We start from the raw sequence: 18,764 nt of genomic DNA on the forward strand, positions 1-18,764 counted from the left end.
TTTTCTTTACTAAAAAACCTTTTGGAAGAACTATGCTTAAAACAATGGAAAAGGCACAAATAGACTTGGAACAGTTCTGTCTCGTACCGGCCTCCATGAGCCATGTCTGCTGTTTGTCTTTTTTCTAATTAGGAAGAGGACATTCAGTTCCTGTATAATGAGAACACAGCCAAGCCAAGCGATAACATCATGGACAAGTGGATCCAGTCTTTCACCCAGTCCCTCATTCAGTTCTTCAAGGCGGAGATGGACGGTGAGCCACACTAACCATGTTAGCAAGCTAATACCTAATGAAATTATAGATGGGTGTTTTCAGTATTTATCAGTATTCATCAGTAATCAAATAGTAGCCAGCAATTAGATGCATATTAGTAACTCATCACTTCAGCATACTGAACAAAGACCACTAACAGCATGTAAATACCATAAAAATATATATTAAAAAACTTGTGGGGTGTCAGAGTAATTTGTAAGTAAATTGCAACCAGGTACTATTTGAGAATGAAAACATTATTTATATTAAGGCTGTTAAAATGATTGGAATTTTTGATCATGATTAATCGCTTTGTTTTGGGTAGTTAATCGCAACTAATTACATTATTTAATGAAATGACAAAAGATGTTTATCCTTTAAAAGGAATATATAGCTACATGAGTGTGAAAGCCTCAGCAGAATATAATTATCACTTTTAGTAATTCAGTAACATTATCGAACATGAAAATCATGTGATTTCTACCAAGTGAACACAGTTTCTAACTTTAATCACTGCTGTCCAGTAAGAAAAACAGTGGCTGTTTGTTCCAGCCAGTCACTGTATATATCATAAATGTCATATATGCAGTCAGTTCGACTCCTCGATGATTGTAGCCTCTCAGTCTTGTTCATGCAGCTTGTGGATTCTTGTTACAGTGGTGTCTGTAAAGGGGAACTGGAGCTCCACTTTGCTGTTGCTTTTGTTAGTTTGCTGCTCATTGATTTATCTATAGTTGTCCTGCGAGTGCTGTCCAGTGTGGTCCACTGAACGTGCTGAAGGTATCGCTTTAAAAGACATTTAAAAGCTGTTTTTGAACAAGAGCACTACAATAGCAGTTTCTATAACAGCAAAATACAGCATGCTACAGCTGGGCTTCAGCCTGCACTACACTGTTAGTGATAAAGGTGCTGTGCAGGTAAAGTTGGGTTCATCAAGGTACAAACAATGTAAATGTTCCTCAAAGGTACAACAGTGGACCAGTTGTGAACCTTAAATAAGTTTTTTCAGGTGAAAAGTTTGTATTTGTACCTTTTCATAACTGGATGTTTTAAAGCGAACAATAAAATAAAAGCCTGGAGATGAGACGGGGTGTGTGGAGTCAGTACAGCTTAGAAAATATAATTTTAGTTGATTATGGTACAATTATGTTCCCTGACTAAAGGTACCGAGATGTACCCTTGACACGTCCTTCACCAAGTTTTCAATAAAGGACAACCTAGTTACTAAACATTCTTCCAGATGTTGCATGCAATTACACATTTCCACCAGAGAGGTCTCCAAATCCCCAAACCTTACAAAGTGCAGCTTTAAGTTAACTTTAACAGCTCCAGCTACCGATTTCTGAAACTATGCCACAGCTTGACTTTTGCTCCAATCAAAATTCAAGCAGCAACTCTTTTAAAAATAACCCTTATTCTATCATCAGCTACACATGACTCAACGTCCTCGTCTATTTCGACTAATTAAAAAGATTTCTAATAGATTTTTCATGCCCATCCCTGATCAAACCCACCTGCAGGTGTTTTTGAGTCACATGCGGCCAATACTGAAGACCGCACTCTTCTTTCCACCTTCTTTTCTGTCAAATGAGAATTAGCCATTTGGAACCGTTTCTATCTTTTGAGCCCTTGAGAGTGATGCCAAGTTATTTGACAGTTTGAGACAGTTTTGTGTCAGGAAGGGATTCTTCTTGGCTGTAACGGGAACGTGTGTTGTCTTTTCTCAGCCTACAGGCTTTATACGGTGGTTCCCAAGCTTGTCAAGTTTGTGGACATGCTCACCAACTGGTACGTGAGGACGAACCGCAGGCGTCTGAAGGTAGGCCGGAGCATGACTCATCCACCGCTCGCCTGTAAACACAGCCCGCAGTGCGCTATTTATACCTGCTGCACTTGATTTGAGGCACGTTATGTAAGCTTTTTTGTAACACATCTTTATTAAAAGCGTAACACTTTCTTTAATGGTACGTTTAGCCTACACATAATAGACTTTAAAGCAACATGTAAGCAGTTTTTATGCTCATGATTTATTTATAGGAATCTTGCAGAGAGTGAAGTGTACTTCTTAGCAGCAGCTATTATTATTATTTTACTGTAGTTTATCATAACTTAGGTTGTATTATATTTTATAGTATCTTTTTATGTGCTACACTTCCTGGCCTAGAAATTAAGTTTTTAAACTGACTGCCCTGCTTTGCACACACTTCTTTCATTATCTCTCTGCTCCCTCAAACTCCAGCTGTGATGAGCTTTATGCATAACAGACTTGAAGTGCACCAAAATTTGGTTTGTTGGTGCCTCTGAATGCTGATGTCACTGTGTTACTATTATAGACAGTGCTGCACTTACAGCTGTTGAGCTGCAGTATTTGTGTTGTGTTTTAATACATTGATACCTCTGTCACTGCATGCTTTTTTTGGGCCCAACCAATATGAAGCTTTTCTGTTGAAAAGAGCAAAATATTCCAATAAACAATAATATCTGCAAGTACATTTTATATGGTTAGAAATAAGAATACACAGTGATATTATATCATCGAATTATATCATTTAAACATTCAAATGTTCGTTTATGTACCAGTTTGCTAAGTCTGGCTACAAAGTGCTTCACAACAGATAGAGTAAATAAAATACTAAAACAGTGAGTGTCTGTACACTCAGTAATCCGATCGTAATCAGATTTCTGCTTATCTGATTATTTGAATGGTCATGTAAACAGCACACTCTGATTTCTTAGGTCAGATTAAGGTCTAGAAATCTGATTAAGAAATCTGATAGAGAGCTGGATTTTAGCTCAGTAATCAGATTTCTCAGTGCATGTAAACTCTTACTCTGATTTCTTTCGGATTTCTCAGTCTGTGCTTGTGTAAAAACAGATGGCGGTACCACAAATAAGCAAGCACTTTTGGAGCAACGCTTAAACTGACTACACGCTTGACGAAATGAAGGATTTAAATTTTCTTCGTGTTCTAGATGAGGAATGTTCATATTTTCAGGTAAAGTGGCGCAATGTTTTAAAAACAAAAAAGCAGCATCATGACGTTTGACTTTTACATTACATTTATGTCACGTTTACATCGCATCTTCTTCTGTGAGTTTATTGGCTGGTTCCAAAGCAGAAATCTAATTACTGCCTGACTCATGTAGACCTGGAGTTTTACATTATCTGATTACTCAAGTGCATGTAAACGCGTTAATTGGATTACTGACTAAATCAGATTTTCAGCAGTTATCCGATTATCAAGTGCATATAAACGCACTCAGTGTAAAAGAAATAACATAAAACCAAAGACAGTACAGCTTCATCCACAAACAAGACAAACACAAAACATAGCTACATCCAACTATAAACCCTTTTTTAAACATCTCCTTAGACTCAGCAAGTCTAGTGTCTAAGGGCAGAGTATTCCAGAGCTTAGGAGCATATACTGAAAAAGCACAGTCTCCCTCCTGTTTTTGCTTTTTCCAGGGGACTACTAAAAGCTCTTGACTAGAGGACCTCCTAGCATTTGAAAATGGCACTAATAGCTCAGAGTACTCAACTCAACATCAGTCAACATCAGTAACTCAATATCAGTGTCAGCAGATATTTAAAAAAAAGTATGTTTGGATTTGATTGAAGTTTCCAACTGATATTTAATGATGTTTTGAATGATTTATTGAACTCCAGAGGAGCAGAATGTTTGGGTGCTGCTGGGTTGCTGTGCCAAAATATTCTGTATTCCGGACAAAATGCTTTATTTTTTTGTTGTTGCTGTTTTTTTTTTTTTTGTTAGAAAATGAGTTGTTCTTTGTATGTATTGAAATTTCATGATTAATGGACCAGTCAAAATGCTCCAAAATGACTTGAAAAAGTCTGTTCCATGATCTTCCATTCGAAGTTCAGAGCCAAAATGTTATGTCTCTAATGCTAATCTAGTTAAATCCTAATTTATACAATTTTACACAATTTATACAGTTTATGTATTGATATTGGCTCATAATTGTTATATCGGCACCTCCCTGGTCAGAAATTAAGTACTCCAATAGCCGAATAACTGGAATATGAGCAAGAAACCATTAAATGTTCAGAACTGAATGGCTTTCCTCACATCAGCTGTGAAACAAGCCACTAAAATTGGTCCAGGAGATTTGCCAATGTTCATACATTTGCTCAACCAAAATATAACCTGATATTATCAACCAACTTGTGTATCGGTCAGGTCCTAAAACATCTCAGTGTATATGTGCAAATGTATTTTTAGATTCTTTTACATTTTCTTTACTTGTACACTCTTAAAAATAAAGATGCATAAATGAAAGTATTCCAATGATGTCATAGTTGCATTGTCACCATTTTGGTAGGCAACTTCAAGTTAATTCAGCAGTGCTTTGGCTGTTTGTAATGAGAACAAAGCCATAACTGATCCAGCAAAGGCAGTAAAACATGTTTTTAAACACTTTTTAAAGTTGAAAGCACATTAATCTGTATATTTGAGTGTACTGACTTAATTTCATTTGATTTATGGTTGTACTGATGACAAACAAAAGCTAAAATGTAAACGGCTGATATTTCCCACTGTGTTATTTTCGTGTTCCAAACCGCACACTAGCACACTAAAAAGTATACAAAAATACCACATATGCAATTAGAACTGCACTTATTAGTGTAGTAGGTGAAGTACAGCAGTGAGTGGTTTGGGGTGCGGCATTAGATCAGCCAGTGAGACACGTTCAACAGCTCTAATGGCTGATTATAATGTCACTGTGCTGTTCGTTAGCTGCTCAGTAACAGTTAAACATCTCCAAGCATCTCCAAAAAAAAGGATCATTTATTGAGGTAAATTGATGCATTTATTGAGCTTCGTATTCACCAACTTTCAAAATTCGTTCCCCGTTTAAGACACCTCGGTGTAACTGCATCACCATTTAAGCTGGAACGTAAAATTCAAATAAGAAGCTGGTGAATAAGAAATTGACTTGATGTAAGCTTAAATATACGCTTGATATATATCGCTGCTGTCAGAGGAAAACCTCGTATCTCTGTTTTTGAGTTTTTGACATGATTTGAAAATGCTTGTTGTCCTTTCATGAAGAATGGACTAAAAGAAACGCCCCAAAATTACTTCTAAAAAAAGTCTGGTTCCATTGACTTACGTTAAAAGTAAAGTAGGTTTTTTTCTTCTCCTGTAAAGTTACCATCTTAGAGAGACAAGGTTTTCTTCCAGCAACAGCGACATGCATGAGTTTGTTATTTAAGAGCTTTGGCAGTTTTGATAACCATTTTTATTAGTTTTTATAAAGTATCACACACTGGAATTTCCTGAAGATGTGCAGGCTGTATGGATCCAGTCCACCAATCTAGCTAATCTTCTCGTAGCATTTTCTGGAGACGCATCTAAAGCATCTACGTCTTTAAATCTTTTTAGTGGTCATTCTGGTCTATTTTGCATTGTTTTTATCCACATGCAGGGTTGTAGCTCCAGTGAGGGTAATAAGACGAGCTCTATCAGAGCACAGTCAGAGTCACAGCTTTCCTACCAAAATGGTGACGTGGTCTTCTTTATGACGTAATCGAATTGAATGGGAACCGTTTAGGAACTTTCCTTTGTTACAGTGTAAGAGTTGATAACTACTTATTATTGTGCTCAAACGGGAGAGGCACAACTCTGCCTGTGCAGACTCTTCTCTTTTTCGGATCATGTTATTCAATCTCCAACAGTTTCCTTTCTGTTTAATTAGCGAACGCAGGGTTCAGCAGAGTCCCAGGAGCCGCGGGCCTGAGCTTGATGGCGTGTTGTGACAGTGCGGCGGGGCGAGAGCATGTTAGCGTGTTTTATGTGGTTCAACAGTGGCAGAGAGCGCAGCGCCAGAAGCGGTGCGTCACATTAGCGTGATTGTTTTATTTATTTATTTACTTACCCCTCTGTCTGTCTTTGGCAGGGCGAGAGTGGAACCGAAGATTGCCTGTGGGCCCTGGAGACGCTCTTCAGCGTGCTGTTCTCCATGTGCAGACTGATGGTGAGTCTCACGTGCGTGAGAGGGGAACGTGTGGCAGCTCAGCATGCGTGTGTGCGTTTAAATGCAGCTCTGTATCGTCATTAGGTCTTAAAGAGAGAGTTCAGCAAAAAATGAAATGCTCAGTTTCCTCACTTACCCCAAATGTAAACGGTCACGCGTCTTCTGTTTGGTGACTGAAGTCTACTTCTTTACTTTTCGCACTGGAGATGTGAGGCTAATGTAGATAAGAAGTAATGTAAGCTTATGTACTCCAGGTCTGCACGTTAAATCATATTTTTATTGTTATCACGATATGCGTTTCTGTAATAAACACATCGTGTTGTGATGACAGAACAGCTCTAATTGGGTCTCCTGGTAACATGACTTTGTGTGAGTTCATGCGAGCTCCGTTCGGTTCAGCCACAGCTTAAAAGTTGAGTAGTGTGTGATCCCAAATATTTCAGTTGCCCAAAACAATCTGCAAAAACCAGTCAGGTAGTGTGAGATACCCAGTCTTTTAATCTGTTAAGGCGTGTAGTGAACCCAAGGCTTAAGTTGAAACAGACCTACTCATGTGGTTTCTGACCAGGTATGGTATACTGCAGTGTATACACACAAAGTATGTATTTGAGATTAATTACAACCTGATGCAGTTTGAGGCACAAGTGTGATTAAGGCATACAGCTGATATGTATTGTTTAAGTGTCCATTATCTTTTATCTTTTATCCATTAGCTTTATTTAGCAAACTTTAAATTTAAATTTTCAGCACGTTCAGCTTTGCAGCTTTCAAATCTAGCCATGTCTGATCCACAGGCTCCTTTCACTCCCTTCATTACGGAGATGATGTACCAGAACCTGCGCCACCTGATAGACCCCACCTCAGTGGAGGAGAAGGACTCCAGCAGCATCCACTACCTGATGCTTCCTCAAGTTAGGTACTGTGCATTCCATACACTCATACAGTGCTTTATCATGTCATAAGGCCATAAGGACGTCTGAGTAGCAGGTTAAAATGATGTCAGATGAAGCTGACGGCTGAACCTGAGTCACTGCTTATGGTGGGGATTTAGATGCTAGTGGTCACCGAGTCACTTGTGCTGAGTGATCTCTACACTGAGAGCAGTGATACAGGGCTGGTGAATTGAAAGAGAGGCTTTAGCATCACCCCAATATGGCAAGCCAGATGTTGAACTCATTTTAAAAGCCTTATCCAGCAAAGTTTGACTTGATGTCTTGGTCCCTGCTCTGCACTGCGTGAGGCCCAATCCCATTTCACCCCTCGCCCCTACCACTTAGCCCTTTCCCTTCCATTTTGTGCATTCACGCCTAGGGGTAGGGTGTCCCGATTCTTGTTGAGATAGAAGGGTAGGGTGAAGTGTTAGGGCTACATGGACCTCCAAATGGAGGTTTTTCAGAGGCTCACTCCAAACAGTGTTATGAGAAGAAAAGAAAAACTGGCAAGATGGCTGCACAAGCAACCAAAGAAACCCACAAATGTGAGTAGAAACTCTGATAAAAAAATTACGATAATCATTGTGTTACCTTAGTTTAATGTCGTTTCAATGTATTATGGTCCTTTTCTTTATAACAAGCATAAAAAATCACTGCTGATGTCTCGTAGCTAGATAGCTAAATTTCCCGTTCCATCTTAAATGGTGCAGTAGTTACATTCTGGTGCCTCAGGCATCAGAATTACTGCACCATTTAAGGTGGAACGGGAAAGTTTTAACAAGACACTGAAGAATAGCTGACTTTAGCTTCATGACAGCCACAAATTGATGGTGGGCAATGATAAATAATAGTCATATCCTCCCTCTTTGAAGGCATATGACCTAGTAACCTGTTAATGAAATAATGTTCTTTTTTGTTTGAGGTTTGTCTCATTTAGTAGGGGAAGATTTCAACCACTTTCCCTTGCAACTTGAAGGAAAAAATAAGAAATGGGATTGGCTCTCAGCACAACTATTGTATTTGACACCGTTTTCCTCCCAAGAATCTGTTTGGTTGTTTTACAGTTCTCAGTCAAAGTGAATTTTAGTTTAAAAGCTTACACACGGAGCACAAAGGGTGCTTTGACTTGTAACAATAGTGGAACCCCTTTGGTGCTATAGAACCATTTTTAAATGTTCTCTAAAAAACATATACAACAGTTTCTACATCATAGAGAAGAATCATTTATCCATATATGTATTACTGATGTCTTTACTAAAAAACTCTTAAATAACCCTTTTTAAGGGTGTAGCTCTAAATGCTTGACATTTATTTCTAAGACTTTTCTAAACGGTGAGTTTGATTTTTCTGTCTGAATGTACTACAAAAAAATGAGCCTCTTTAAAAAAAAATAAATAAATAAAAATTAGCCTCTTTAACCCTGCAGCTCCCTCCACTGGCCATCAGAACTGAACCAGAATCAACACTGCTTTGATTCTACAATGATCCATACACTTTACATGGTCATACTGTTAGAAAGTGTTACAACTTAGCTTTCAATCTCTGGGCACCATATTATGATCCAGCTATTACAGCATAAATGTTTGTTAGTTTTGATTTGTGAGGCATGTTTTTCCTAAGAAAAAAGAACTTATTTTAGCCTTTAAATGCTGAAAACAGAAAAAGGGAGAGAGACTCTTGACTCAGCTGTGTGGTGGACCCCTTTCACAAAGCCTCTGCGAACACGACCCAAAAACGTTTGTCTTAAAATGTGCTTATATAGATAAACTTTAGTAAAACATTGAACTTTTATATAAAAATTCTCAGTAGAATTAAACCTACAGCCCGTTTTCGCTCATATTTTGTCGTTTCTCCAAAGTAAATCCACTCACAGTGTCAACTTTGGGCATCAGGGTCTTGCTGAGCCAGCCTTCCCGTTTGTCTGAATCAACAGCAGGCCAGCTGTTTTTAATTTCAGCCTGTCAGAGCCAAACAGGCTCTGACAAACCTGGTGGTGTTCAGACCACTTTAATGAACTGTGTCCTTTTGGAAAAGCATCTCAGGTGGTTCCTCATGAAGCTGCTTGAGAGAACGGCAGAGGAGTTTTCAAATAGTTTAGCAAATAATCTAAAATAGTAGATAGTTTTGATTTGTTTCACACTTTTTAGTCAAATCTGTTATTTCGTAGTTTGAATGGCTTCTCTATTATTCTAAAAGATGGGAAATAGTAAAAATCACAGTATAGCAGATTTGAGCCAGAGGGGCACTGCGGAGACGGAACTGACCACAATAAAAATGATACTTTTACAGTTTGGAAGGATGTGTTCACATTTCAAACAAGTCTAGCATATTTTATTATTACAGAGTAATGCATTTCAGCTATTAACAAAAAAAGGGTGCAGTTACTCTTTTAATGGTGTTTCTTATTCTTAATGTCTATGTAGTATGATTTGTGTCCTCCAGTGAAAAGCTTTACACGTAATTGATGCTACAAAAGTCACAAACAAGTGAGCTAAAAAGGCCCGAAGGAGTCGGCCTCATGTAAGAAGTCTGTCCCTGATTGGTCAGAAGCTCACCCTGATTGGCCCAAGAGCAGTTTATGATCTAAAATCCTGAACTTACTCTAGAGCAGGTTAGGTGTGCAGGATAAATTGCTATGGTGATGTAGCCTGGTAAAAAACCGCCATCATGAGGCAGAAAATCCAGGAATTAGGATTGAAGTTAACTGGCTATGCAAGAAATCCTGTTTTTTGAGACAGGCTCAAATCCTAGCATCTCCATTAAGAGTGCTCAGCTTTGCTCTACAGCTGGGACACTGAACAAACTGACACTTCTTATGTCTCTTTTGCTTTGTTGGCTCACAGAACAGAGTGAACCATTTGCATTCAGAGCCAGATCCCTTTAGTGGATACAGTGTACTCAGGAAATAAAGTTTGTTTTAATTTTTTTATGACAGGTTAGATTGTCCTTGTGCATCTCTGGAATGATTTCAAATGTCCTTTCTCGTCCGGCCGTAAGCGCATTTACCTCAATGCTATTAATGGACGTCGGCTAGTTTGTATGCCGCTGTGCCGAGCCAGAGACTCTGAAGGTCTTTTTCCCAGTCAGTCCAGCCTCATGTTTTTTTTTGGGAAATTCGTGTAGTGGCCCACATTAGAGTGGTCCGGGCGCATCATTAAGGACTCCTGTCAGAGTCTTACGAGCTCCGCAGAGGTGACCCACTGTCAGCACAGAGGCCAGCCAGACGGAGCTGGACTCATTAACTGATTGGCCGTCCTCTACTTCTTTTATAGTTTTCCTCTGTATTACTCCCTCCCACATCTGTATGCTTGTTACAGCAGTACATCTTTTAGACATGATGTATCAAACAACAAAAAGTAGAAATAACTGTTTTTGACTATTTTTATGACTTATGAAAGCAACACGTATAGAAAGGATTACACTAATAATAATGACCAATAATGCTAAGGTTGTCTGTCATAACAGTTGTTTTTAGAAGGTTCCTACCCTGAACAAGGTGATAAAAGAAGGAACTTTTGTTTTGCCCATTAAATAATGAACAAAATTATATAGAGGATTTAATTTTTTTAAAAATCTATGCTGTGCAAAACATGCAGCTATAACGCTTTGTATCTCCACACTGAGGTGCATCACGTTTTAAACTTTGGTCTTTAATACACGTTTTACAAAATGCTCTTGACAGCTTTATTTGTCATATAGTAACAAAATGTTCTGCTTTGTGGGCCATTGAAAATAAATAATACAAAAAATTATGACAAAATCAAGCCTGCATTTCAGATGGATATTGCTTATATCTGGCCACAAGTAAAATACAGTGTATGGACAAAAGTAATAGGACACCTACATGTTATACCCACCGGAACTTTTATGACATCCTATCCTAAATCCATAGGCATTAATATGGAGTTGGTCCCCCTTTGCAGCTGTAACAGCTTCCACTCTTCTGGGAAGCTTTCTACAAGATTTTGGAGTGTCTGTGGGAATATTTGCTTATTCATCCAGAAGAGCATTTGTGAGGTCAGACACTGATGTTGGATGAGAGGGTCTGGCTCACAATCTCTGTACTAGTTCATCCCAAAGGTGTTTGATGGGGTTGAGGTCAGGGCTCTTTGAGGGCCAGTCAAGTTCTTCCACACCAAACTCACCTAGTCATGCCTTTATGGACCTTGCTTTGTGCACTGGGGCTCAGGGGAACAGAAAAGGGTTCTTCCCTAAACTGTTCTCACAAAGTTGGAAGCATAGAATTGTCCAAAATGTCTTGGTTTGCTGAAGCATTAGGATTTTCCCTTCACTGGAACTAAGTGGTCTAGGCCGACCCCGGGAAAAACAACCCCATATCATTATCCCTCCTCCACCAAACTTTACAGTCGGCACAGTGCAGTCTTGCAGGTATCGTTCTCCTGGCATTCGCCAAACCCAGACTCATCCATTGGACTGCCAGATAGAGAAGCGTGATTAGTCACTCCAATACGCTTCCACTGCTTCAGAGTCCTGTGACAGTGTGCTTTACACCACTCCGTCCGATGCTTGGCATTGTGCATTTTGATCTTAGGCTTGTGTGTGGCTGCTCGGCCATGGAAACCCGTTTTGTGAAAGCTCCTAACGCACAGTTCTTGTGCTGATGTTGCTTCCAGAGGCAATTTGGGACTCTTTTGTGAGTGAATCGAGGATTGGCACTGTGTGCTGCAGCACTTGACGGCCCCTCTCTGTGAAATTGTGTGGTCTACCGCTTCGTAGCTGGGCTGTTGTTGCTCCTAGATGTTTCCATTTCACAATAATAGCACTTACAGTTGTCAGGGGCAGATCTAGCAGGACAGAAATTTCACAAACTAACTTGTGGCAGAGGTGGCATCCTATGACAGTGCTTATGTGACATGTTTAAAGTCACAGAGCTCATAAGTACGACCCATTCTACTGCCAGTGTTTGTCTATCGAGACTGCAAGCCTATGTGCTTAATTTTCTCCACCTGTTATCAATGTGTGTGGCTGAAACACCTGAATGCAATAATTATGAAGGGTGTCCCAATAGTTTTGTCCATATAATGTAATTTATACCATTTGAGAAAAGTACTTCTGAGGATGCCATCAGTGATTTCACATGGATTGAGCCCACAAAGTTGGCTTTGTGAAGGCAGGCTCCTCGTATTTAGACTGTTCTGCTGCATGAGATCATTTCTGAGCCTGTTATGAAGAGGAACATTGATAAACGTTTGATTGTCAGCGTGGCTGTGAACCTCCTCCTGGAGATCTCCTTTCCTGCAGAGTTTAATTCCTGCATCTAACACCAATATATCTGATGCAGCCAATCAAGAACCTCTGACAAAGTTAATTATTTGGAGCAGGTGTTCAGGTTGTGATCGGAACTAGACCCCACAGGAAGGTAGATCTTCAGGACAGAGGCTAGTGACCACTGAATTAACAGAACAGTGTTGCTATCCTCCCTGATCTCCACCCTTTGCTTTACTTGCAGAGAGTCGCTGATTGACAAGCGCATCGAGAGTGCTGTGTCCCAAATGCAGTCGGTCATCGAGCTGGGCCGAGTGATCCGAGACAGGAAAACTCTGCCCGTCAAGGTAGGGCCATGTTCATCACTTCTCTGTCTCACAGTGTGGATGTTTGCACAAGACGTATAGTTTTCTGAATAGTTGGCAAGTTAGCAAAATCTTGGTGACATAAATGGTAGTTTTTACTAACTAATGCAATTCTGATGTGTTTATAGGGCTAATTCAGCAAAAAATCAGGAAACTCTTGGATGTTCAATTGCGTGAACCCCTTACCTCTAGATAAAGTCAGTTGGCCAAGATACGAGGCTAATGTCGCTAATAGGTAATAAAAGCTTATACTCCACCAGTTAGCACTCAAGTGATCTCGACTACACTATGACAGACTTGGGGATTTGGAGACCTCTCTGGTGGAAATGTGTAATTGCGCACAATGTGCAGAAGAACATTTTGTGCTCTGGACCCCTACCCCAAGCAGATGAATCTGATGATTGAAAGAGAATTTGACCTTCACCAAGTCAAAACTTGGTGAAGGACGCGTCTTCTGAGGATGTGAGGGGAATTATCTACTATTGTTATGTTTTCATCAGTAAAATGTTGATTTTTTTTTTTTATTATGCCTTGTGAGACCTGAACATGGAGCCCTGCTTATTTCTTAGCCTTTGCTCGTGTTGTAAAAACATACGACAAATTCCTAAGCCAACTCCTCTGTTTTTTAATGATAATTTCAGGCTTTACTTGGCAACATGCGATATTTTAGATGTTTTTTTTTTTTTCATTTGTCTTACCGTTCAATTTAAATTTAATTGCATGGTAAGTCGATTTAATATATATCACTGCTGCTGGAAGAAAACCTCTGTTTCAGTTTTTGACATAATTTGAAAATGCATATATGCCAGTAAGCATTGTGAAAGCTGTATAACCAATTACATACAGACCTCAGACTGGCGTGTGTATAAAGAAAACAGCATGTCATACAGAGCTACAAACCATATAAAGTCTGTTTGACTCTGCTTGAGGCAAATATATGTCAATTTAAGCGTGAACTTTGCGTGATGTTAATAATGGCTTTAAGCTTTTGTTACTTCTTATCTGCATTAGCCTCACAGCTCCTGGGCAAAACTAAAGAAGCAAAATGTGGAGACCGAACATATTTTGGCTGGTCCGTTACATTTTGGGGTCAAGGGGAAAATTGAGTGAATTACATTTTTCTCTGGACTGTTCCTTTAAATTTTAGAAGTCAGTTATTATACCAGTAACATTATACAGATCAGAATGCTTTGTAACTGTATAATGATATCATTGTATTGCTCAGCTCTGTGTCATGCGAGTCCACATTCTCAGACCTACTGGTAGATACAAGTGGGATGCTTGACGTTTCTGGGTATTCTTAGTATCCCCTTAGGGAGGTGGTGGTCATCCATCAGGATCCCAGAGGCTCTGAGAGACATCCAGTCCCTGCAGAAGTACATTCTGGAGGTAAGCTCCGCCCCAACTGAACTATCCCCATTTAGTCCCTACACATCTCTGTATGTTTTAATCCTTTATCTTCAGTCAGTGCAGAATTATATCGCATGAACGCGTCCATACAGTCATATCATCATTGCATGTTTGAATTTATGTACAGTGCATATTTTCTGCAGTTACTGTGTTTTTAGGTCCGTATAAAGTGTACAATGTTATTAGTCAGTGTATTTTAGTGCATATTTTATTCTGGTTCACATATTTGGTCCATACCGTGTTATATGCCATTGTGTGTTAGCACATTATTAGCATAGAGTGCGTATTTTCTTCTGTTGTTTTAGATGTTAAAGGGGCAATGTCACATTTTTCCAAACTTCTGCGTAACTAAATAGTTAAGATGTAAACAAAGTCATTCAGAGTGGTTTGGTGTGAAATGCGCAGTTCTAGAGAAACTTACCGAGTCAGAATTACTGAGTCAGTGGTGGTGATGGGAACCAGACGTCCACCTCTAAAAGCTCCCTCACAGAAAGTTACTTATAAAGTTACTGATTAAATTAAAAAGTGGTTAAGAATGTGCTGCCTGATGCCTCAGACTTTGTTTTATAATAGATTTGAGGAGGTTTCGGCCTAAAACATATTCTCTGAAGTGTATTTTTCCTAGAGAGGAGCGAGCAGGGTGTTCTAAAGCAAAATAGTCCCCAAAGAAAAAAATTTGTTTTTTTCAGATTTACCACTATTTTACCTTTTACAACATTACAAATAAAACTCAGACATATGTAGGTTTATTGGTCGTTCTGGAAATCTAAAATCTGGAGTCAGTAGGTTTCTCTACAGTGAGCAATTTCACATCAAAGCACTCTAAATGACACTCTTAATATCTCTATAACTGCAGAAATGTTAAAATCCCCCTTTAAAAGCTAAAACAGAAATATGAATGTAAAGACACGCATCACATGATAGTGATAGAAATAATGTGATAGTTATTTCATTTCAGACTGTTGAACCGTATCACTGAAATATTTGGTTGTTGTTGAATTGAAGAGTTTAGTCTCAGGGAGCTCAAAGTTGTTGAACTTGGCCAAAATTGTGACTTCTTGGTTGGATTGTTATTGATTTAAAATGTGGTGTATTTATAGGTGTATGTACGTATGTGTGTGTGTGTGTGTGTGTGTGTGTGTATATATATATATACATATATATATATATATATATATATATACATACACATACAGGGATTATGACAGCACCTTGGCAACTTTCAGTACTAACCATGGCCACCTGTGGTCGTTTGATGATTTTTCTGTGTTTCACAAGCCCTCAGGGCCCTACAGTATATCTTTTGCTTATTTTTATCGCGGCATTAGCTTTTGCAGCACTGATATTCCAGAAGGCTGTAATGTGGGAAAAAAACTATTAAATCAAATCACTCATCATTTTTAATTGTGTGCTGTGAGCATCCTGACCAACCTTAGATGTTCCAGAAGAGGTATATTGATTGTTTTGAAAAATCCAGACATTCTTGTGGTTTCGGCATTTTGTAAATAATTAAATATTTTACTGCTCTAGGTGGCGCCATTCATTCGCTAGATGAGTAGGAAGAAGTCTAGCCTTTCACTAACTACACAACAAACTAGCAGGACAGATAGTTAGCCAGCTAATTTCAGTTTTAGTTATAGAGGGTAAAAAAAAAGGAGAGAGAGAATGTTTATAGAGAGAGTTTGATGAAGGTATCTGTAGGAGGTTTTATTCTTTTTATTTCATTTTTTTTGATAGGAGAGTTCTGAAGAGATTGCAGGCTGTGTTGAATACAGTTGAATGCAAATTACACGTTTAGTGATTTTCTAAATTAGTTAGTGCACCTATTTTATGTTCCATCTTTGAGTAATTTTGTTTATCACAGCAAAATACAGCTGTTTAGGGTTCAAAATACTGTTCACATGTAAGTTTGAGCATTAGGAAGTCTATATAATTATCAGTCTTGTTGAATGGGGAGAAATATAATGTGGTAAGATTTTTTGACGTTTAGTCAGCTCTATCCTCCTCTGTGTCTTTGCTGGCTGATGGATCGCAGGATGCAGTTAGTTACAGTGAGGCCGCAGTGCTGAACCAAAGGCGCCAAACCTGTTGTCCTTCATCTCCTGGCCAGTGGTGGCATGATTGATAGGGGGGCTGGACTGTGGAGCTAAAATTAGCTGCGCTGTCGCTGCATCTGCCCTGGTCGATTCTCTCTCAATCTCTCTCTCTCTCTCTTTCCCTCTTTCTCTCTCTCTGTCCCCTCCTCTCACTGACAGAGCACTGGGGCGCACTGTGCCGTACAACCAACATTGATCTGCTCCAAACCAAAAACACACTGAGTGTTCTGGACGTCATAGTTTCCCCTCAAAGCACATAAACGTCACATTGATGCTCACCTTGTATTTTATGGACATTTAAAGGAGAATTCTAATTCTAATTCTTGAAAATTTCTGCATAATTCAGTGATTGAGATGTAAACAGTCATTCAGAGTGGTTTGATGTGAAATGGTTCATTTTAGAGAAACTTACTGACTCTGATTTCTTTACAGTGGTGGTGACAGGAACCAGGGGTCACAAATATAGCCATTTTATTTACTACCCAAAACCACCAGTGAACTTACACATGACTTCAGAGTTTTATATGGAATGTTGATGGTAAAATAGTCATAAATCTGTCATAAATTTGTGGACTATTTGTCTCACAACGCCCTGCATGTATCCCTCCACTGTGAATTGATTAAAAAAATTCTGCTTTAGGCCGGTTGCATGGCTGAATTCTAAGGATTACTCCGTCTAACCTAGTCTTTTTCCACATTTAATATCAGTAGCATTCGATCAGTTACCCTTGCCATTGTACATAGAAAAGAACGTTGGCGTCTTTTTATAAATTTGGTTTGGTTGAAAGGTTTCTATTCACAGTTGTACTAAGGCCTTGTTCACATATATCTGGATGTTTTCAGAAGTGTAGCTTTTCACCTGCACTTTGGCCCCCTGTTCACAAGAAAAACAACGTTTACCCTCAGTGGAAACAGGTTTTTGAAAACACTCTCCAAGGTGGAGATGGGTATTCTCGTGTTTCTTGTGACATCACACTGTATAGTCGCCAGCATTTTGAGGACCGAATCAGGGAGCGACTGCGCTGTGCGATGCCTTTAATCTTTGTGAATGATTCACCTGCAAGACGTGACAGAAGCCGAGAATGACAAGAGATACACAGACCTTTAATTCAGTGTTTTCAAACTCCAGGCTTGGAGCCCCTGCACTGTATAGTTTAGTTTTACTCTGCTGTTCACACCTCGTTCAGCTCAAGAAGGGATTATTTAGCTAATAATAATATCAGCTATTTTAACCGGGTAAACCAAAATTATGCAGTGCAGGGGTTGCAGGACTGGAGTTGTCGAACTGAGCAGTTTTCCAACCCACGACATTCAGTCCTATATTTGACATTCATGGTTCTCCGTTCAAACGTCATTTAAATCTCCAGAAACAGAGAAGTAATGTTACACCCGGCTGTTTGCTGCTCCGTTAGGGGGACAACTGTTGATCTCTCGGCTGTTAACATTAACAAACGTTATCTAAAGGCTAGCATTGTTCACATCTGTGTTCATTAGCTGATGTCGTCTTACTTTTCCTATGATCACAGAGTTTTTTCACCACTTAAAAAAGCATTTCCAATGTATGTCGGCTGTTTTTCTTTCAAAAACTCATTATAGCCACAATGGTTACAAAAAGAAACTTTTCAATTGAATTCTTCTGAGCTCAGTTCTTTTAAATAGGGTGTCATATGGATTGCAAATGTTAAACTTGCCTCATTGATTTAAGATGTTTCACTTGATTGTTAAGTCAGATAAAAAAAAATCCTGATTCTATAAGTCAAATGGAGTGAAAAGCTAGAAAAACACTTCTCTGCTTTTATTTTTCTGGCAGAAATCGGACTTTGAATCTCTATGAAACGTTGAGTGACTGCAGTCTGACGGCCTGCAAATCAAAGCCTACATTCAAAAAAGGTTCATCAAGGGTTCTTTAGTAAATAACATGGCTCTGTATAGAACTGTGAACACTCGAAGAACCCCTTGCATGATTAAAGTGTTCTTTGCATCGTGAAATGGTTCTTCAGATTGAAGAAGAATGTGTTCTATAGAAAACCTTTTTGAATAGGGTTCTATGTAGCGCCAAAAAGGGTTCTTCTATTATTACGATGTCAAGCTTGTTACAATAGCAGAACCCTTTTTGGTGCTATATATAACTCTTTTCTAAAAGGTTCCATATAGAATCATCTTCAGCACATTCTCTAACAATCTGAATGAACCATTTCACCATGCAAAGAACACTTTGCGTGTTCTTGATTTCAAAGAACCATTTTCTTTAGTAAAGAACCCTTGAAGAGCCATCTTTTTAAGTGTGTGCTTTAACACCCTCACTTTGTTAGAAAATCTTCATTGTTATTCCTGAGTTTGACATCAGTTTTTATGGGGTCTTATTGCTCTACTGCAGTGACAGTGTGAACATTTTTAAGTGGTTTTTGCATTTTCACGTCGCGGGAGGGATTCACATTTTCACGTTTTTGAAAATGTTTTTAAAAATAACTGGATTTATGTGG

General features: G+C 39.0%; 1 protein-coding gene across 1 annotated transcript in view; it reads left to right on the forward strand.

Annotated features, from left to right (window-relative positions):
* The window catches only part of iars1 (isoleucyl-tRNA synthetase 1), a 109,512-nt gene that overhangs the window by 59,166 nt on the left and 31,582 nt on the right, over positions 1-18,764 (forward strand). Inside the window, 7 exon segments of the mRNA XM_036559441.1 lie at positions 133-253; positions 1,981-2,072; positions 6,175-6,252; positions 7,047-7,168; positions 12,655-12,757; positions 14,080-14,115; positions 14,117-14,164. Of these exon segments, the coding sequence (XP_036415334.1) occupies positions 133-253; positions 1,981-2,072; positions 6,175-6,252; positions 7,047-7,168; positions 12,655-12,757; positions 14,080-14,115; positions 14,117-14,164 (600 nt within the window).

Source organism: Colossoma macropomum, unplaced genomic scaffold (genome assembly GCF_904425465.1).
Source record: "Colossoma macropomum unplaced genomic scaffold, Colossoma_macropomum, whole genome shotgun sequence".
NCBI lineage: Eukaryota > Metazoa > Chordata > Actinopteri > Characiformes > Serrasalmidae > Colossoma > Colossoma macropomum.